Genomic DNA, 21,537 nt, shown 5'->3' with positions numbered 1-21,537 from the left:
AGGGAGCGGCGCCGGAAAAGGCGGGGGGAGGGCCCGGCCGGGGCTGCGCTGCGGAGCCGCCCGGGGTCGGGGGAGGCGATGGGAGCGGCCGGCGGGGACGGATGGGTATGAAAAGGAAGCAGCCTCGGTCGCCCCTCCCGCCGGCAGGTGAGCGCGGGGGCGCGGGTTGGGTCGTCCCACACAAAGACGGACGGTGCGGGCTGTACCTGCCTCCCTTGGCCTCCCTGCCTCCACCCTCGCCTGGGGCTATCGGGACAGCTGGAGATCCCTGTGGGATCGCGGCCCTTCCTCGGAAATGGAGTGGAGGTGGGGTAATTGCCCAGGTATCCCTTGCCGGCCTGCTCTCGGAGGGTGTTTTGGAGGATGCTTGGATAGGCCTCTTCGTGCGGCTGTCGCGACATGCCGCGGGTAGGGTGTTGGTGGAGGCCGGAGCCCCGTGGCCTCCGCTGCCGTTCGCCAAAGGGTACGCGTGGCCGGCACGCGTGAGTTCTGGAGCCTTCGGTGACCTCCTGCTTCCCGGCAGCTTCGGACTCCTGCTCCCTTTTATCCCTGACTGTTCTTCGGAACCGCTGTGGCAGGCCTCCCGCGCTCCTCTGATGGCACAGCTGCATCTGCCAAACTGCATTTTCCAGTAATAAAACTTAATAATGAGCCACAATTACGTTTTCAACTGTTAGAAGGGAGTAGAGCTTGCTAGGCCAGGTGCTGCAGGCACCGGCACCCCTGACTCATGATTATTTTTGCATCAGGAAAGGATGGTCTGCAACCGGCACCAGCAGCTTCTGTGGTGGTGGTAATGATGACCGGGGTGCGTTTGGATGGTGCCATCACCTCGTGAATTTGTGCCAGGGAAAGACACACTCACCTTGATTAAGGTACTGCTAGGCTGCCTTACATTTATTTGCCATCCCAGGGAATAGTCTGGGCAGTAAAGGCAGTGTTTTGGGGAGTCTCAGGCCTGCTGTGCCTGTAGTATTTACTCTTTGTCTCCTGAGTTTGGTGGTCTGCAGAGGGTTTGACTTACTCTGCCATTAATCCTACTGTACTCAGGTTGGAGTTGTGTTAACAGCTCTTCTTTGATGCTGACCAAAGCTAAGGATCTCAGCTGTCCAGAAGTTTGGATTTGTGGTTATCTCACACATCCTCATCAGGCTGTCTATAATACCTAATTGCCGATTAGAGGATTCCTATAGAAATTATATTGTGTTAAAATTACATTATTGATAATAAACTTTTTGGCACAACTTCAGAATTATTCTGTAATAGGTTATTTTTATGACTCCTTGTTTGTGGATTTCTGTAATCAAATTACAGAAAATCAGAAGATTTTATTTATGGTCCACTTAAACATCATCTGAGATAGTCAAACTCTCTGCATAAACCAAGGACTAATTTTCAGTCTGCTGTTGTATTGCTATCCTGTCAGTCCTGCCTTAACAGGATGGATCTACAAGGCCTAAAGTCCCCAAAACAGGAAAAAAATTACACTCTTGTAATTTTTCTTTGTTTTATATGTACCTAAAGTCTTTAGCTTTGGTTTAGTTTTAATTTACCTTCCAGGGGGTGAAACTTCTGTTGAATTGTGTCTGGCTTCTGAAATCAGAAGAGTGCAGTTTCTGGGACTCAGCATAACAAGGCATGGAGCAGTTCCACATTCTACCAAAAAATCCACTTGCTGGATCAGTACGTGCCAACTTTCAGGGCTCCTTGGCATAGGATGTGTAGCATGTGTTGAGATGTCTTCATAAAGATCCTAAAGAAAGGATGGAGTGACAGGTGTTGCATCCCAGGGTAGAGATGAGATTACAGCATTAGAAATGCAGGCAAAGTAGTTCTGATTATCATAGAATCATAGAATTGGCTGGGTTGGAAGGGACCTCAGAGATCATCAAGTCCAACCCTTGATCCACTACCGCTGCAGTTACCAGACCATGGCACTGAGTGCCACATCCAGTCTCTTTTTAAATATCTCCAGGGATGGAGAATCCACCGCTTCCCTGGGCAGCCCATTCCAATGTCTGATCACCCTCTCAGTAAAGAAATTCTTTCTAATGTCCAACCTAAACCTCCCCTGGCACAACTTGAGACCGTGCCCTCTTGTCTTGCTGAGAGTTGCCTGGGAAAAGAGACCAACCCCCACCTGGCTACAACTTCCTTTCAGGGAGTTGTAGAGAGTGATGTGACAGTGTACTCAATCTCTTAGTCTTGGCCAGGCAGTAGCTATGTGCTTCTATAAAGACAGATTTACAGGCAGCTAACTTTGATACAGCATTTCTGGAAGAATCCCTGAGGTCAGCTATAGTTCATGTACTGAGGATGCTGGAGTGAGGCACAGTTGGGAAGCAGGATGCAAAATCAGGAAGTAATCTATCAGAGAAATGGGTATTGAGTTGGCACTGTATGTTGGTAAACCTGGTAGGGTAGCTTGGAGATGTGGGAGGACACATTTTACAGCCTTTTGAAAATTTTATGTTATGTTCAGTTAATGCTATCGTATCATTCAGTGCATTTCCTTTTGAAGGGACAATTCTATTCCAAGATGACTAATCCCTGTGGTTTTAAAACCACAACAAGGTGGTGTGTGGTACTAGTGAGTCACTGATTGTGAATCATACATACCTCTGCACAAATAAATTAATCCCTTTGTTTATTTTTGTTTTGGTAGTATCTGGTGTTGTATAAGCACACACTAAAAGACAGACCCTGAGCCTTCATATACTCTTCTGTCTATTTAAGCTTGATGTTTGTTTTCAACTTGTTTTGCCACAGTGAATAAAAATTAACTCATCTAAAACTCTTTAAAATCAAAGTCTAATAAAGCATTTCTGCCTTGTGAAATTTGGCAGTTTAAATTGTCTAGGAAGGAGAAAGTGTGAGCACTATATAAATGGGCTATGCCTCCCCAAGGGAGAGAAACCATAGGAGTGGAAGTTTCCTGGCAAATATACATCTCCATATCTAGTCCTGGAAACTGAATATCCCTTGAATTCCATCCCAATATCTTAATTGCAGAGATGTTGTTAATTACACTCATTACTTACCTGCAATAATTACAGTATGACATTAGTAAAGGTGATTTGGAGCTTTAATTGACTTTTTAATGGAAAATTATATGTAGAGGGAGCAGTAGATGGTCTTACTTATGTGTGCATGTAACTCTGCCCTCTCCCACTCTTTCACATGGTGAGTTTTTTGTTCTTGAGAGAGGCCTGTGCCAAAGACTCTGATTTTGGCTCAGTGAGATTTTCTTAGGAACTAGCACTTCTCTCCAGTTGATTTCTGTGGAGCAGAGCTGTGAAAGTTCACTAGGCTGCAATTATAAAACTTATTTGTGGAATGAACAGCAGGAAGACTCAACAGCAGCACTGAAACTGTTCGTGAGAGCTGTTTACCCTGGACTTCATCAGTTATTGTAATTTGCTCATTAATATGCATTAGCTTGCTTAATAGTTGTATAAAAAACAGGCCTAGATCTTGGGAGGCTGGGCCACCCCACTTAGTTGGAGATGGAGTAAACGTGTTTGTTGTATAGTGTTCTGCCCACATCAACTCCATTGTAGGCTTTTGGCTCTAGACTATACAGGAGGGACATGCTTGGATTAATGTTTCTTTGCCCCTGTCTTCGCTGGTATTACATTAGGACACAGCACGAGACACTGCATGAAGGGGATTGCACCAAACAGCCCTTGTAAAGGAGAGTGCAAATGGGTGGGTGCCTGCTGCTGGCAGAAAGCTTCAGCCTGCCCTTCAGAGGGGTTGCAATTGTGTGTGCTGGGCCGGTCCTCCTTCTTCAGTGCATTTGTTGTGCATTCCCACCTTGATTTGTTTGCCTGTCTTAAACAAAAAGGGCAAGGATGTAACACACTGTGTCATAGAATTGACAAAAGAAACTTGAGCCCCCCAGCTCAAGACCCCTCATCAGTAAACCGGGAGTGAGTTGAACAGAGGGCTTACTAACATGGTCAGAGGGTTAAAGGAGTTGTCTGCTGAGGAATAGCTGAGTTTCTTCAGCCTGGAGAAGAGGTGGCTCTGAGTTCACCCAAGACCAGCCCTCCTGGTAGCCATGAGGAGGTTATCAAAAAGACAGACCATGCTCTTTAATGTGGTGATGTGTGGGAAGATGTGAGACAACAGACATAAGCCAAAAGAGGTTCAGACTCTCTGGGAAAATACATGGGGAAAAAAATTAATTTGCAGATGACACCAAGCTGGGGGGGAGTGTGGATCAGCTGGAAGGCAGGAGGGCTCTGCAGAGGAACCTGGACAGACTGGAGAGTTGGGCTGATTCCAATGGGATGAGGTTCAACACGGCCAAGAGCCAGGTCCTGCACTTTGGCCACAACAACCCCATGGGGAGCTCCAGGCTGGGGACAGGGTGGTTGGAGAGCAGCCAGACAGAGAGGGATCTGGGAGTTTGGATTGACAGGAAGCTGAACATGAGCCAGCAGTGTGCCCAGGTGGCCAAGAAGGCCAATGGCATCCTGGCCTGTATCAGGAACAGTGTGGCCAGCAGGTCCAGGGAAGGGATTCTGCCCCTGTACTCAGCGCTGGTGAGGCCACACCTTGAGTCCTGTGTCCAGTTCTGGGCCCCTCAGTTCAGGAAGGAGATTGAGGTGCTGGAGCAGGTCCAAAGGAGGCAACTAGGCTGGTGAAGGGACTCGAGCATAGATCCTATGAGGAGAGGCTGAGGGAGCTGGGGCTGTTCAGCCTGGAGAAGAGGAGGCTCAGGGGAGACCTCATCACTCTGTCCAACTCCCTGAAAGGAGGTTGGAGTCAGGTGGGGGTTGGTCTCTTTTCCCAGGCAACTCTCAGCAAGACAAGAGGGCACAGTCTCAAGTGATGCTGGGGGAGGTTTAGGTTGGACTTTAGAAAGAATTTCTTTACCGAGAGGGTGATCCAACACTGGAATGGGCTGCCCAGGGAAGCAGTGGATTCTCCATCCCTGGAGATATTTAAAAAGAGACTGGATGTGGCACTCAGTGCCATGGTCTGGTAACTGCAGCGGTAGTGGATCAAGGGCTGGACCTGATGATCTCAGAGGTCCCTTCCAACCCAGCCGATTCTATTCTATGATTCTATGAAATTTTTCCCCAGGAGGCCAGTCAAGCAGTGAGGCAGGATACCCAGTGCTGCCTCCACCTATGGAGGTTTTCAAACTGTGGCTGTATAAACCTCTGAGCCACTCGGTCTGACCTCACAGGCAGCTCTTCCCTGAGCAGAGAGGACTTCACAAGAGACCTCCTGCGGTCCCTTACTGCCGGATGATCCTGTGATCCTTACAGAAAAGGGTGATCTGGACAAGTGAGAGATCTAATGTAGAAAGTGACACCTAGGCGTCATGAGCTGAAATGCAGCTTAGAGGCACCATTCTAACAACCTTAGGTTTGAAGGAGGAAATCCTGATGTCAAAGGTTTAATGTTACCAGCTTACCTCTATGGCCCCAAGTGGAGCAGAAGGCAAAGTCGTGGGTACATGAAATACCGAAAAGATGGCACTAAGTTGGTAATATTGCTTTGGTTCTTTTCTTGTGGTATAGCAAATCATATTTCTTGATGGAGCATGTAAGGGATTTTTCTTGGAAAAATTTTCTTCTGCAGTCACTAAGTCACGAAGTGACTAAACTCTCCTACCTCAAAATGAATCAAAAAAGTATATGCATTAAAGATGTTCTAAATAATGAAATTTCTGTGCTCTACGCTTGGTTCTGTGAACATTATCCAGCAAGTGTATGATAGTGATTTCTGTCATGCATATATTTAAGGGCAGACATGAGTTGTGTGCCCATTCACAAAGGTAGATTGTCTGGTAGAAAGGTCCTGCCTAGCATCTTGGTTTGCACTTGTCCAGTTGACAAATGCAAGATTTCAGTCAGAACTGCTACTTTCTTTGATTTTAAGATGAGTTTACTTGTATTTTACTTTTGTTAAAATGCTTTCTGTATGACACTTCTGCTTTGACTTTCCTTGTTTGTATTCTTCCCTGTTTTCAACTTCACATCTTTAAACTTTTCTTTACTAACAGGTTGATTCTCCTCTCAAATAATGGCAGGAAAAGTAAAGTGGGTAACTGACATAGAAAAATCTGTTCTGATAAACAACTTTGAAAAAAGAGGTTGGATTCAGGTGGCAGAGAATGAAGACTGGAATTTTTATTGGTAAGTATCTTAAAAATACCAACTTCTGAATTTATGAAACATTTTAATATCTTAATACATTAATAATACAAAAATGCATCTTGAAAAAGGAAAGATGCAGAAATTATCATTGATTTATTACAGTTCTTCTAAGAGTGTAACATTGTTTTCTTCCTTCTTCTAATATCTTAGATTATTAAACTATATTAAACTATTTTAAACTATAAACTATAAAATTATATTAAACTATATTAAGCTATTGCTGGGTTTCTGTTCAGATTTGCATTGGTAGATCTCTGTATCTGTGCAGGCCTGCCAGAGTCATTGAGGTCTCTTTAGGGCAGAAAGTCCATCTGCATGGATCCATTCCCATGCTACTGATCTTGTGTATCTTTGCACTTTGCCAAAGGTTTTGTCAGGGAGGGGAAAGTCAGTGACCTAGAAAGATCCTGCTCACTTCTGGAGGATAGCAATTGTAAAAAGCCCAGGGGAAAGGCAGTTTTTTGTTTTGAAATGTGATACCTGATTTTACTGGATTTTTTTAATATTCACTAAGCAGAATTTTTCTTTTGAAGGGGATCTGTGGCCTGAGGGGAATCTTTGAATGTATCTTTTCCCAAAGTTTTCTGACAACACAACATAGCAAAATAACCCAGGAGTACAGGGTTTAAATATATGATAATCTTTTATCATTGTGACAGAGGCTTGTCCTGTTACCAGAGTCCAGGCTCCTGTAATAAAGGCCTTGAGAACTGTACTTTGTTTCTCCTTCATGATAATGATTTATATGCAGACATAATTATTCAGAACTTCAATACTGAGAGTAAATGTGAAATTAAATCAAGATAATAATGAAATAGTTTCTGATTTGGCATTTGTCTCATACAAGACCATGAAATGCTGTCCTAGAATGCAGTAATCTATTAATTGGCAGAAACAATACTCTCTAAGTAAAACAAACAATCTATATTGTCCCTTTCAAATACAACAGAATGGCACTTTTTCTGCCAGGTGTACCCTTTGTGAACCACTTAACTTAAATGGGTAGGAATCTAGTAAGCTACTCATTCTTTTGGAATATGGTTGAGGGGAAGTAGGGGAACAGCTTGTTTTTTTTGTTTGGGTTTTTTTTGTTCGTGAAATGGTAACATAGCAGAATGATGGCATTCAGAAAATATTCTTATATATCCCAATGTGAGACACCTAATACAGAAAATATTTCATGTCTATGTCCCTACACTTCTGTGAAAAATTAAGTAGATGATAACTGATTTGATGACTTTGTCACTGCAGCCCTCTGATCTGGTGTTTATGGGTGTTTTTAGCAAGATCTTGGACTCATTGTTTTCATTTCACATACTTGAAGTCCTTTACAATCCAAGGTAGTCAGTAGGAGGTTGTTTTTGTGGCTTTTTTTTTTAAATGAGGGAAGCGGAGTCCCCAGAGAGTAAAATAGAAGATTTAGTGGGATGCTTCTGTAGCATTTGATATGCACATCAGTCATTTTTAGTCCCTGTTTGGGGTTCACCTGACTATCCACAAGCCAGGAAAGGAAGTTGTCATCTTCCTTTCCTCACTTCCTGCAGCAATTTCATCAGCAGTAGAGGGGTGATAAAACCTTCAGCAGGATTTCATTGGTTTTGCTATTAGGAGTTCAGGATATGTTGGATTAGCACTGCAGAAAAATATTACACAACAAAGAGAAATGAGAGAGAAAAAATTAAGTAACTAACAAAAAAGTTTCAACTTTGTCCTCCTGAATTGTTTTTCTGGGGAGGGAATCATTTGGTATCTGTCTTTGCTTTCAGGATGAGTGTACAAACAATCAGAAATGTTTTCAGTGTGGAGACTGGTTACCGCCTCTCTGATGACCAAATTGTCAATCATTTCCCAAACCACTATGAACTGACCAGAAAAGATTTGATGGTAAAGAATATAAAGCGATACAGGAAAGAACTTGAGAAAGAAGGAAGTCCTCTTGCAGAAAAGGATGAAAATGGGAAATATATTTATTTGGGTATGTGGTTCTTATGATGAGCATATTATTTTTTTACTATCTAGTCAATAACCTGGATATGAGCAAACTTGTCTGTGTGTAAAGCACTGTACCTCTGAAGTATTAGGACATTGCAGATATGATCTCAAAATGCTCTCTCCTTGTCAATTAAATGAAGTGCACTTTACCCTAAAATTGCTTGCTGCATTCTGGAAACCTAACAGCCTTTTCTCTGTTTTCCCCACCATTTCCCTCCCCTCAAACCTGCTATTAGTGCAAAAGGAAACACAAGACAGGGAAGGTGATAAAACAGTAGTAGTGAATATTTCATATGGAATGCTCTATTTCCAAAGCTTTTTACAAACCTTGCTCTGAAGGATGGTGGCTAATATTTTAAAAATTAAGAGGAATAGAAGAGATGCCTCTCATTCAGGATCTTAATTGAATTTGGAGATAAAGCAGGAACAGAAAATTCACCATTTCTGTCTCAGATTACCACAACACCAAGGTCCAGTTCCTCCACTTTGTGCTCTGTAATATTGAGCAGCATTCAAGGAGGAGCACAAATCCAGTTTGTGTGCAGGGTGGTTGTGTTAGACTTAGTTTTGTAAGCAGTGAGGTCATTAAAGAAAACAGAATTTAACAGTGCAGCATTAGTTGAAGCAGCATTGGATTAAGTGAAAAATAATTATTTTTAAGTTTAATTGTACAGAAGTAGATTTATAATGGGGATTTTTGTGGTTGCAGATGGAGTTTCGGGGAGTGGCTAGTTGGTTGGGTTTTTTTGCTTTTTGTTTTTTAAAATTATCTTAAAGAGGGAAAATTGTGGGATTAAGGTACTTTGCAGGAAGATTGGTGGTGAAACCAAAGGGCTCTGGTACTTCATAGGAGACAAGGTTGGAATTTTTTAATAGAAAACAAAACAACATTATCTGAAAATCTTATACTGGAGAAAAAACTAACATCAATTTTTGCAGAAAGGCTCTGGACAGAACTGAATGAGCAAACTCTTCAGAGGAGAATTTTGGGGGAAGCTGGAGAACAAATAATGGCTGCTAGGAAGTAAAATTTAAAACAAACAAACAAAAAATCATGAATGAGGACAGTAAAGTTGTTTTGGAGGTCAGAAAGCACTGGAGTGAAACAAACATGAGGATATATTGTGTTGATTTGCATCTCGGGAAACTGAAATGAAAGCATTGTTCATCTGTGTAAGAAGCAGTTCTGTGTGGATGGAAGTGAAGATAATGTGATAGCAAAAATGAGAATTGCTTCTCTTCAGATGTCAGTGACATCAGTAATACTGACTGTGGGAGCAAGTAAGAATGACTTATGAGAGTTGCATGGAAATAAAAATTACCACGTCCAAAGGTTAAGCAATGTCAAAATTCACATTTTTGCATGCACAGAGGATGATGAGGTGGTTAGTAGAATGGTAAAAAGCTGACATAGGAAACTGAGAAAATTTGACCAAGTTGGATTGGTATATAATGCTCTAATTTCACAGCATTTAGACAGAAGAAGAAAATTGATTTATATGGTTTAAAATACATTAATTAGAAATTAGCAGCATGGAATATTTTGCAATTGTTTAAAAAAAATTTAGTAAAAACTAAAACCTAGAATTTAAATGAGATAACAAGCGTGTGTATAACTGAAAAGACGAACTTTTTTTTTGTCTGTATACATCGATAATAGCCTTTTCAGATACAGTGTCCTTAGTTGTGCTTATTTCTTTTTTTTTTTCCTTAATGCAGATTTTGTTCCTGTCACTTTCATGCTTCCTGCTGATTATAATCTCTTCGTTGAAGAATTCAGAAAAAATCCCTCCAGCACTTGGATTATGAAACCTTGTGGCAAAGCTCAAGGGAAAGGAATATTTCTAATCAATAAACTCTCCCAAATAAAAAAATGGTCTCGAGATAGCAAAACATCTTCGTAAGTTCTTAAAGCTCAAACCTTTTTATTATGCTTTCTGTAATCAGGTGAACGACATCAACATGCTAATTGTCTGATGCATGGGAAAAGTATTCCATTATGATCACTTTGTCATTATATAGTTAGTTTTGCATTTAATCTCAGTTGTTATCTGACTTCCTCCTTCAAGCAAGTTTTAATACAATTTGTTTTGGTATGAGGAGGTACAAAGAACTGTTCAATTAACTATTCTTTATGGAAATGCTTTCAATGTTGTTGGGGAAAAAAATTCACAAAAATAAATTGTTCTGCTTTGTAGAATTAAATAACAGGAAGCAAAAGAAAAATCTTTCCCTAAGCGATTTCGAGAATAATTTTATTTAGTATACTAAATCACTTTTTAAATTAGTACAACAGAAAATTGCATTTATTTGAATACATCAGTTCAGAGCAAAAAATAACACACACGTCGATGATCTTCCAGACGGATAAAAGAGGTTAGCAATCTTTTTTTCTGTGACTTGTAAAAATTTTGGTCACACAACCAGTGTTAATTCTTTTTCATGTTATAAAGTGATTTACTGAATATATCTTGAGGCTCTTTGTTTTGGTTTGGTTTTTTTTCATTGTTTGACTTGGAATTTAAAGAGTGCCGCAATCTGAGAGTTATCTTAGCTTTTCACAATGGTTTGTAATTGTGCACCAGGTATAAACACAAATATTCTGGGTGTAAAAGACCTTGACTAATGAAGGTAATGTAATACAGGCTCTTTGCTTGTCTGAACCATGCCAAGCTCTCATGTGCTCTCTATGGAAAAGGCTGGCTTGTAGAGCTGCATTCCCAGTGGCTCAGTCAGCTATCCTGTTAACTTCAAAACTGAGTTTGAAAGGTTAATTGATTCTGGTCATCTGTTTTGTATTTTTAACTTTTTTTTGGAGTATATAATTCTTGTTGCCAAGTGTGTATTATTAACCACTACAACTTTATACATTGTCTTGGCAGAAGATTGAAGAATTTAGTCCATCCAAAATCTACAGTCTGCTTCTAAAGGAGACAGATTATATCAGATTATAATTTTATAAGATTTCACCAGATTATATCATTGCAATTGTCACATTCTAAAACATGATTTGTGTTTTTCAGATTTGTATCTCAGTCTTCCAAGGAAGCCTATGTGATTTCTCTCTATATCAACAACCCATTACTTATTGGTGGAAAGAAGTTTGATCTTCGTCTGTATGTTTTAGTATCTACTTATCGCCCTCTGAGATGTTACATGTAAGATTGGATGTATTTGTATTTTGTTTTCAGGGAATGTTTAATACAATCAAAATAATGTTGTGCTCGTTGTACAAAAGTTTAGCATGTACATGGTATCCTAGAGTGCTCTTTTCCTTATTTCTTACTGTGGTTTAATACCTTTTAATGACTTTTTTGCATTTAAGGTATAAACTCGGATTTTGCCGGTTTTGCACAGTAAAATATACTCCAAGTACAAGTGAATTGGATAACATGTTTGTGCATCTCACAAATGTTGCCATTCAGAAACATGGGGTAAGTGGACTGAGTTCTTGCGTGCTCTTTTGTAGCAAGGCTGAATTTCTTAAATTGTCCAAGCAACTGGAATAAGAAGGTTTTATTTGTCATATTCTTCATCATCTTGCAATTAAAATACTTCAAATTTAACTTACAAATAAGTAAATTTCAGAAGACTGCAGATCAAAAGTATGCAAGATAATGAGTTGCAGCTCTGTAATGGACTGTGGTATCTTCAGTATTGACTTGCAGTAGTTGAAAGCAAGGTTTTTTTTTCAAGTCTCCTGTCATTTAAATGCTAATGTACTCAGCAATTGATTCTTCCAGCACTGGGATTAATGAAGCCTGGTTCCTGTGGATTTATATTTATAATAGCACTTTAATATTGCCTTCCTGATCTCTCCTTCCCTCTCTCTCCCATACAGTTAATTCAGCTTTCCTATTTCTAGCACTTAGTCATCACAGTATTTTCCAGCTTCTTCCTATGTTTCACCCCCTGGCTCTACCTTTCTTCTCTGGGTAAGAAAGGGAATGTGCAGTTGCAAGCTTGGGAATAAGTATTTGCTGCCTGGCCAGCTGGTGGCTTCTTCTTGAATGGGCAAAGTTGAAGTTTGTTTTTTAATTTGCCACTGACATTCCTAAAACATGTGGAAGCCTGATAGTTTTGACACCACTTCCCTGAAACTCCTAAGTGGGAGGAAAGGCTAGTGGGTCAGGGGTGACATGAACAGATGGGCAGGCATACACTGTCACTGCCCAAGCCTTGTTTCTTCAGGGAATCCACTTGATGATGATGATTGTCCCTTTTTGTGTTTTTAGCGGATGTCTGTGATGGATAAACCATGCTTCTGTTACAGCAATTAAAACTCCATTGTCGCACTTCCTAATTTCATAGGTTTTATTTTAAGAATATGGAAAATAAATGCTTGTGTAAACATGCATACACTCATGCATATATAATCATATGTGTATCTGTGTACACCTACACATAAGATATATAATGTATATTAAATTGCAACCTTGATAGATGTGCCTTGTCCACTATTGCTCTATAAGATGTGAAGCATAGCAGGACTCTGTCCAGATATTCCTGTAAGAACAGTGCAAATTATATATGTCAGTTATGGTGGTAGTTATAAACCAGGGTAAGTATCAAAATGTGCCATTTTTCTGTACTACAAACATTTTCTTGCTCAGGTGTTGATTTATGAAGTGCTTCAAACACTTTGTGGTTTGATAGGGCACACTGGGAATTAGTCGTGGTGAAAGTAGATCCCATAGAATGTAGAGCATAAATCATGGTGCTGTTGCCAGTAGTAGCAGTGAAGGGGTGAGGCATGTTATATATTGCCTCTCCCATTACTGTGCACCCTGCCCTATGCACCTGTCTTCTCTACCAGTTAATGAATGGCCTTCAAGATTTCTCCCAAGTTAAAGCAGAAGTAGTGGTAAAGTCACTTTGAGAGAAGAAAGGACAACAGAAATAGGCATAGAAGTAGCAGCTTTAAAGAGTGGAGTCATGACTAGAGTATTTGAAAAACTTCTTACAAATTCTGAACTGCCAATATCTCTTGAGTTTTGCAGAAAGAATCGAGAGAAGTTTAATGTAGAGCCACTCTATCCATCCTATCTGTCCTGTATTAAGTGTGTCTGTAACTTTGGAAACATGTAGGCTAATCAGTTCCAGAAGAAGAACCTAATTTGAACTGTCAAGTAATTTATCAAGATTATTATGAGGTCTGGGAAAACTTAAGTTGTAGCTGTCGGTGTCTAAGCCCTATGTGAGCCCCAGAGGTCCAGTGTAGTGTGTTTGTGCCCTACAAACTCATGTGAAAACATCCCTAATTTGAGAAGTGGGCAAGTCAGTATCAGGGAGAGGAAAAGAGTAAAATGAAGGAAGGAAGGTAAGTCAGCATACCCATCTTAATGCTTGTGCTGGAAAATACAGGTATAAGTCATTATGCACTGTGTGTGTAATACAAACAAAACAACAGTAATTGTTCTACTTAATTATTTTCAGTTAGTGATCTTCATTTTAGCTTGCAATATTCTACTTTATTTTAGTATTTTTAATTAGTCATCTGTGATTGTGCAGAGCTCTACCCAGTTGCAATCTATTTTGATTTGAATACATGTTCTGTAAAGCAAAGAAGATTGAAGCTTTGATCTCTGTTCTCTTGCTGGAATTTGGTCTCAAGACATTTTTTCCATGCAGCAAGTCCTGAGAACCATGTTTCACATCTTTATTTGTACAGCCCAGTTGTGCAAATTTGCTAAGGGGTGAGCTGTAGAGAAAGTCTAAAAATAGATGGAGGCTTCTCTGACCTTGTCTTAAAGGACTACAGATTCCATTACTTTGATAACTTTTCTGCTCTCTGTGTTCTGTATTTTATAATCTAGCAAGCATACAATCATTCATTCTTAGAAGTTCTCTGAGGAGAACCTTAATAAACAGACAAGGCATTTTTCCTGAGAGTTATTCAGGATGTATGTCTTTCCATCAATAGGAATACTCTGTTTGCTCTTGTCTTTCTGTTTAAAGAGAATATACTGCAGAGCCTTGATAGCTTCTGCAAAGACAAATGTTAAGGCTACCTCCTGTTTTTTTGTCTGTTCTGATTCAGCAGCACTTAGTATATTTTCTATTTCAAAATACTAAACTACTTGAAAAGTTAACCTTTGACTTAGGTGTTATTTCACTGTCTCTTGAATGTAACTGCTGTCAGTAGCAGCATTAAGAAGATAGTGTGTTTGCCTTTTGAGAAACAGACAAGTTGTATTTTAAATGAATAAACACAGATAAGCACTTGGGAGTGCTGCATTCTAAAACAGCTAACTTCAGTGAAATTTAGCTGTTGCTCACTTAATTATTTCTCCCTTATCCCCAGAGGAGGAAGAAAATCAATTTTTTCCTTTTCCTTAAATTTGTATTTCCGAATCATAAATTATGTTTTGCTATGAAACTGTCAAAGTACAGGTTGTTCTTTTTCCTCTAAGAAAGTTTTATTACTTGATTTGCAATTTGTGACAGCAGCTTATGCAGCTATAATAAAACCAGTTGTTTATATAAAGTACAGTTCAAAGTAAAGCTGAAGTCTTCATAAAGCTGTAAACTAGAGTAAAAGCGACTTGATGAGTTTGTTTTTAGAGCAATACTTGTGTGTAAGTATAGGTGGGGTTTTCACATGAATGTAACAAAACTGCTGTAGAACTTCAAAATCTTGGACTGAATTATTTTTTTAACTCTTCAGGATGATTACAATCATATCCATGGAGGCAAGTGGACAGTGAGTAACTTACGCCTCTATCTGGAGAGCACCCGTGGAAAAGAAGTCACGAACAAATTATTTGATGAAATTCACTGGATAATTGTGCAATCACTGAAGGCTGTTGCGGTGAGTACTGTTCCTGGAATGCTGCCAGCAATAGTTCTATGGCTGCAGGCTTCTCATGACCATGAAAATGAGTTTGCCATCAAACCCCCTTAAATCTGTTTCCTGCTATTTGAGTGATGGTGTTGATGCTGATTTCTGCAATTCGCTTATCTCTTGATACCTCTGCGTGGAGTGAACTTGAATCCTGAGTGGATAGGTGAGCTGTCTGTGCATATGGAAGAAGTGAAGGAATCTCTTTTCTTGAGTGCTCTGTGAACTGTTTCGTATGACTTGATACTGTCCTTGTGAATAGTTAAGCTCTGCCAAAGTGTGTGATGTCATCTCAGCAATAACAAATGTGTCAAAATATAAATAGCTCGGGAGGACAATTTATCAAAGAAAACTTAGGGCAGAGTTACATAACTTACTTTCACCTCTTTTATGCACAAGTCACATAGTTATAATGAACTCTTATAAAAAGAAAAATAAAATTGAAAAGTAGCAACCAATTCTCTTCTTAAACGACTTTCTGGTGTCTGGGTAATATCCCACAATGACATTAGAGAGCAGGTATCACTCTGTGGGTCAGCTGGGGTAACTGAAGAACTCACTGGTGCCAAGGGCTGTCTTGTTCCCAGGTGCATGGTTCTGTCATCTTTTTTGGGCTGGTCCTGGCACCAGGGTGAGCTGAATCAGCTCATTCACCCAACTGACAATTACTATCTTGCTTTATTGATGAGTTAGTGTTGTGCCAGTGTAATGAGCTGAATCACCTCACTGAAGGAGCAGATGAACACCAGAATTGGCATGAGAGAGACAAGGTCATGAAGCTACCATTAGTAAGAGTTGGGAAAGCATGGCTCAACTCAGCCTCTGCTGTGCGATCATATTTGATACCAGATATGAGCAGACAAGGGATTTCATCCAAATGTTAGCAGAACCTTAAAAGACAAAGAGTATTGAGAATCACGGAGCATGGAATGTTTCAGTCTTCTCTTTTTCTGAAAATGGCAAATGTAATGAGAGATACTTCTTCCTCCCTCTTTCACTCCCGCAAGAACTTAAAAATTTTCATTATTAGTCTAGGGTAAGACACTTCACTAACCTTTTATGAAGGTTTTTTTAAAACATCTGAGAAGATTTGCATAGAAGAAAAGTCTTGCTGCGCATACTGCAAATGTTTAGCAGATGCTGAAAATGTACAGCGTCTATAGAGGATATGCATCTAAGCATAACTTGGTCCTTGGTCTCTCTAGGCTTTTGGTATTAGAGTTGACTTCAGATAATTATAATTTTAAAGTGTACCTGGCAATTGCTTGACCTCATGTTTTTGCATAGCTGCAGCAGCATAGTAAAAGAAATGTATTTTAATGTCTCATTTTTTTGAAGTTTAAGAATTCATTATTATGTGAAGCTCTGTTATGTAAATTTTAAAACTTCCTGATTTCTTTTGAGGCATGCAGGCTTTAACTGTAGTTATTACTTTTGCAGAACATGAAAACACTTATTTTCGGACTGGAAATATAATGGAAAATTTATTTAACTTAGTACTTGGCATTAATTCAGTCATTAATATTGAAATACATAGTTACAGGGGCAATATTAAACTTACTAGTTAGCAAGCTTATGTTGCAACACTGAAAACTCTTGTAGAAGATCAGTGACGTAATTGCATGTGATTTCTAGCAAAGTGTGTAATCAGGTGACTTGCTGAATTGTTGATCTTAATGAATAATCTTGTGTTGGGTTTTTTCCTTCTTTTTTAGCCTGTAATGAATAATGATAAACACTGCTTTGAGTGTTATGGATATGACATTATCATTGATGACAAACTTAAACCATGGCTAATTGAGGTAAATTTACATAAAATACAGAAAAAAACCCACCTTCCTTTTCATTTCACAGAATAAAACAAAGTGGATTTCAATATAGTCTTTCCTCTTCTGAATTAATAGATTTTCTTCCTCAGGTAAGTGGATTAAGAGAAATGATGGAGAGTAGAATAGGCCATGTGGTGGCCAAGCCAGCATGTGCTTTTTTTTTCCCTATTTGGTGTTTCTTTGTGGCTTCCTGTTTTGTCTTTTAAATCCATGCATCCATACAATTGGACTTCAGGGGCAGTCTGAGTGTTAGCAGCCCAACCAGCTACTGTATCAGTAGCTGGAAAATTGGCATTGGTTTGAAGGAATGTAACATCAAACTGAAGTTTTTAATTCTGTCAAGGCCTTACTGTTGCAGATTGATAGGGGAAACAAAGGGGAATACCAAGGATAATTTGGATATTTGGAAGATTTTTCTTTTTTACACAAATTTTTTCTTCAGTGTATTAATTTTGTATCTGTGTGTTCAACATAAATTTTATCCAGCCTTCTTTCTTTCTCCATCTAATCAAAAGTCAAAGATCAAAGGTAAATGGACTTTATGAAATAATTTTAAAAATCTGTTAATTGTTCTGATAACACTTCTCCATAAAATGAAGCCCAGTTTTAATTAGAACAACATGCAGTGTACTGCTTTGAATAGAGACCATGTATGTGTTTCTCCAACTCACAATTTAACTGGAGAGAATTCAGATTAAGAACATACGTAAAAGCTGTTTAGCTAGAAGAAATCTACAGATTCATATATATATATCACCTGTTGGAGTGAACCAGGTGAATTGTAAGCACTGGAATTTGTGGCTTTTGTTTCCCTGCAAGCTTACAACATTAGAAATCCAGGTCTTGTCTGATTAACCTTGGTGAATGTAGTCTCAACAAAAGTCTTCAGGCCAGCACTGCACAACCATAGTGGTGTGGTGCTTTTGCTCTTAAGTAAAAAGAAAAATGTCCAGTGAGGGATTCCTTCCTGTGTCTGAGGAACTGAAAAATGTGCTTTTAGACACTGAGTCGTAGTTTCCCAAGTAAAACCCATAAGTCATCCCCCATGCTATTTGAGGAACTATATACCACTCAAAAAATTGATGCTGACTTTTTTTTTTTCTTTTTTGTCTCTGTAGGTTAATGCTTCCCCTTCTCTTACTTCCAGTACTGCTAATGATCGAATCTTGAAGTATAATCTTATTAATGACACACTCAATATTGCTGTGCCTAATGGGGAAATTCCAGACTGTAAATGGAATAAGTCTCCACCAAAAGAGGTTCTAGGAAATTATGAAGTCTTGTAAGTTTTACCAATTTTCTATATAAAGGCAAATGTTTTTCAGGCACCTCGCTTTCTTAATGGGCACTCTAGACCACAGAGATAAGGTGAACTTCATTTTAATGTGAAAAATAGGCAAAAGGTACCACTTCATTTTTTTGTAGCTGCAATAACAGTCTTGGAGATGGGAGTGCATTAAAGAGGAGCTGCCTTGCTTCCTCTCCAGGAGGAATGTTAATTGTCTGATAAGCCTTTGCCTGCACCTTCTGAGCTTCCACCAGCTTAGATCTGAAGGACAGAGGCAAAGAGAGTGTCTTCTACATGTATAGAACTTCAGTTGTATTGAGTGTAATATATAGTTAGTAGTTAAATAGATATAATGGCTGTTTTATAGGATTTTTCTCTTTAGTTCAGAGAAATTATGCCACTTGACTCTTGTAATTCATGGATGTAATAATAATGAGCTGTCAGATGTTTAAGTTCCCCAATCTGTACTGCAAAGAGAGAAATGAAGGAGGCAGAGATCTTTAAATTGGAGTGTCTGAAAAATTCATCTAGGATTGATTGGTCTTATGCAGAGGAATACTGCTTTATTTATGATACAGTTTCTTGTATTTTTTGAGAAAATGTTCAGGTAGTTTCTCTAGCACTAGTGGTACGATTGTTCTGTATGTCAGGGGTGTGCAAATGTACGCTGTTAATTCACTAGTTCATACTGATCTTAAATCCTTTCTATATAGTAGTTAAGACAGTTAAATATGTACATGTTGGATGAATTACACATGAAGTTTTAATGAATGTTATATACATGGTAGCTGTGAATCCCCATACAATAGTGTAACTGTATATTATGGCTGTTACACAAAATACTGTAGTGTTGTCTTGTGATAATTACACTTATGCATATGTAGCCTATTTTCTGCTTGGAATCACAGAATGTTAGGGGTTGGAAGGGACCTCTGGAGATCATCTAGTCTGACCCCTCTGCCAGAGCAGGTTCACTTACAGCAGGTTGCACAGGATGGCATCCAGGTGGGTTTTGAGTGTCTCTAAAGGCAGACTCCCCCACCTCTCCACTCAGCCTTTTCCAGTGCTCTGCCACCCTCAAAGTGTGAAGGAGTTCCTTCTTATGTTTAGATGGAATGTCTGATGTTCAAGTTCAATTTTGTGCTCATTGCCTTTTGTCCTTTCACTGGGCCCCACTGAAAAAAGACGGGCACCATCCTCTTGACACCCACCCTTTAAGTATTTGAAAGCATTGATAAGATCCCCTCTCAGTCTCCTGTTCTCCAGATTAAAAGATGCAAATCCCTCAGTCTTTCCTCATAAGTGAGATGCTATTGTCCCCTAATCATGTGCATAGCAGCTGAGAGGTGAGTATATGAGATATACTGAGGTTATCTGAGGCTATAATGGGCTTAGACAGTTAAAGAACTACTTGGTTACATGGTCAGTGTTAAAAAATACATGTCATCTAATGCATTTAATTCAAGCACACTGTTTGTTCACCTCATTCTTTTCCTCCTCACTCTTTGATGCAGCAGTGGAGTTTTTTAACACAGCAGTTATCAATCGTCTCTTTGAAGCAATATTTTTTTAAGACTTTGTTAAAACTGTCAGCTTTCTGATTTTCTTGCTTATGTAATGAGGAGAAATATGGAACGTGAAATTTCACGAGCATGAAATTTCACAGACTCAGTTGATTGAAAACTGACAGATTAGTTGTTTGTTTCAAAAGGTAGCTGAAGATATTTCAGTTGATCTGTATTTTAATATCACGTGGTAGTGTATTTCCTTGAATAATAGCTGCGTATCAAGCTATGCATGTATAAACCTATGTGTAGAACAGCTTGTATTAAACTTCAATATTAATCATTAAGCAAAACAGAATACAGAGAACCCACTCTGGCTTGTGTAGTGAATAGCAGGCCAAGGCACTGAACAGGTTATTTTATTTTCAGATATGATGAAGAGATGGCGCAAAGTGATGGGCCTGATCGTGACTTGCGAAGTCGTTCTGGGCAATCCACTGGAGTAAAAGGAAATCGTGCAAGAGATACAGGAAAGCCTGTTCTAACCACCTGGAAGTGATAACAGGAAAAACAGCTGCACTCTTGGTAGGAAGACATCATCAACTAAAATGCAGGTTTTGAACAGATTCCTTTATTTTGCTGCTTTGCATATGGGAAATATTACAAGAGGATGATACAGCCTTTGAAAAAGATTTGAAACAGTAAACCCAGGAACTACATGCACTGAGTTCATGATTATTACAGTAATATATATAGTATGTATATATATACAATTTTTTTATATATATATGTGTGTGTATGTGTATATATATATATATGTACTTTGTATAAACTAATATACTCTCAGTAATGATTAAGAACTTTTATAAAGAGGACAACTAAAAATATGCATTCTGAAAGAAACCCCTTTCCATTCTGGATATAATTTATTTCCTATAGTCGCCTGTTCCCAACTCCCTGTGATGAACAAGGTATAGATTCTGTAACAGGGGTGGTTGTGGTGTTAATGGTGGTCACTATGATGGTTCAGATTCTTGCTGATAAAAGAAGAGTAACCAGAAAAAATAGCAATACATGGAGCTGAAGCTATTATCAGTTAATGCAGCTAATTATTTATAGACAGTATTCAGAAGTTGAAAAGCATCTCCTTAGATGTCAAGGAGTTTTTAAATTTCCTTCAAGTGTTTTGAGATGCTGTTTCTTTAAAGGTAGAAAGTTCCGTGGACTGATGGAGTGTTTCAGATGGTATATTGATGAATTATTTCTCTAGCAGTTAATTTTTATCTCAAGATAATGCATGTCTGTGAAAAACAGGCAGAACAATTACATACTGTAATAAATCTTGTTTCTTGAAGCTGATGATAAATCCTTATTTGCACCAGAATCTCTTTGTGGATTTATCCATGTATATAGGTACAATATCTGTATATTTTTGTATATTTTGTGTGTACTGTAACAAAAATATTGTTGGCATGTAGTAAGCTAATTCTGGTAGCTCTGATAAAAGTTGTAATGATTAGCTACCAAAATGTATAGAGCAGAAGTTAAAAATAGGTACTTCAGCTTTCTAACGTCATAGCATATAAATAAACCAGTTGAGTCTGTGATTGGCTTTTGTTTCCATCAGTTATTTAGTAGTTATATATAGATGCCAATGTGCAGTTCTGATTATCTTTATTTGTTCTGCCTCCTCCCTTTTTTGATGGTGGAGTATTGTGGAGAGAAACAGGAAGGAGGCTGAGAGTTGCAAATGTCCACATAACCATAATGCACTCTTATCTGGATGCCACTACTGCAGTGATACTCAATCTCTGCCTCCCACAGCAGGCTATGTGCTTTGCTCTTTTATGTGGCAGGCCACTGAAGTGAGTTTCTTCATCATGTAAAACAGACTATGTGTGTCACA

General features: G+C 39.0%; 1 protein-coding gene across 2 annotated transcripts; it reads left to right on the top strand.

Annotated features, from left to right (window-relative positions):
- On the top strand, window positions 1-21,238 carry TTLL1 (TTL family tubulin polyglutamylase complex subunit L1). 2 transcript variants are annotated; one of them, XM_071733249.1, is made up of 10 exons: window positions 2-147; window positions 6,023-6,155; window positions 7,943-8,151; window positions 9,888-10,068; window positions 11,192-11,326; window positions 11,494-11,602; window positions 14,836-14,979; window positions 16,725-16,811; window positions 17,957-18,120; window positions 20,061-21,238. In XM_071733249.1, exons 2-10 carry the CDS (start codon window positions 6,043-6,045, stop codon window positions 20,188-20,190), a joined length of 1,272 nt encoding a protein of 423 aa, XP_071589350.1. In that variant the 5' UTR covers window positions 2-147; window positions 6,023-6,042; the 3' UTR covers window positions 20,191-21,238. The 2 variants fall into 2 exon arrangements, with proteins under 2 accessions (XP_071589351.1, XP_071589350.1); XM_071733250.1 differs by lacking the exon at window positions 16,725-16,811 and having other exon boundaries at window positions 1-147.
- Window positions 21,239-21,537: the final 299 nt, after the last annotated feature.

This window comes from Heliangelus exortis, chromosome 1 (genome assembly GCF_036169615.1).
Source record: "Heliangelus exortis chromosome 1, bHelExo1.hap1, whole genome shotgun sequence".
Lineage (NCBI taxonomy): Eukaryota > Metazoa > Chordata > Aves > Apodiformes > Trochilidae > Heliangelus > Heliangelus exortis.
Note: the sequence above shows the minus strand (reverse complement) of the source record. Positions and strands in the feature narration are given on the sequence as shown.

Bases quoted from the DNA above. Each gene is read 5' to 3' on its own strand.
- TTLL1 (XM_071733249.1), top strand. From the start codon at position 6,043: ATGGCAGGAAAAGTAAAGTGGGTAACTGACATAGAAAAATCTGTTCTG. The intron at 11,327-11,493 runs GTAAGATTGGAT...TTTGCATTTAAG, and splicing joins CGCCCTCTGAGATGTTACAT to GTATAAACTCGGATTTTGCC. The intron at 14,980-16,724 runs GTGAGTACTGTT...CTTCTTTTTTAG, and splicing joins AATCACTGAAGGCTGTTGCG to CCTGTAATGAATAATGATAA.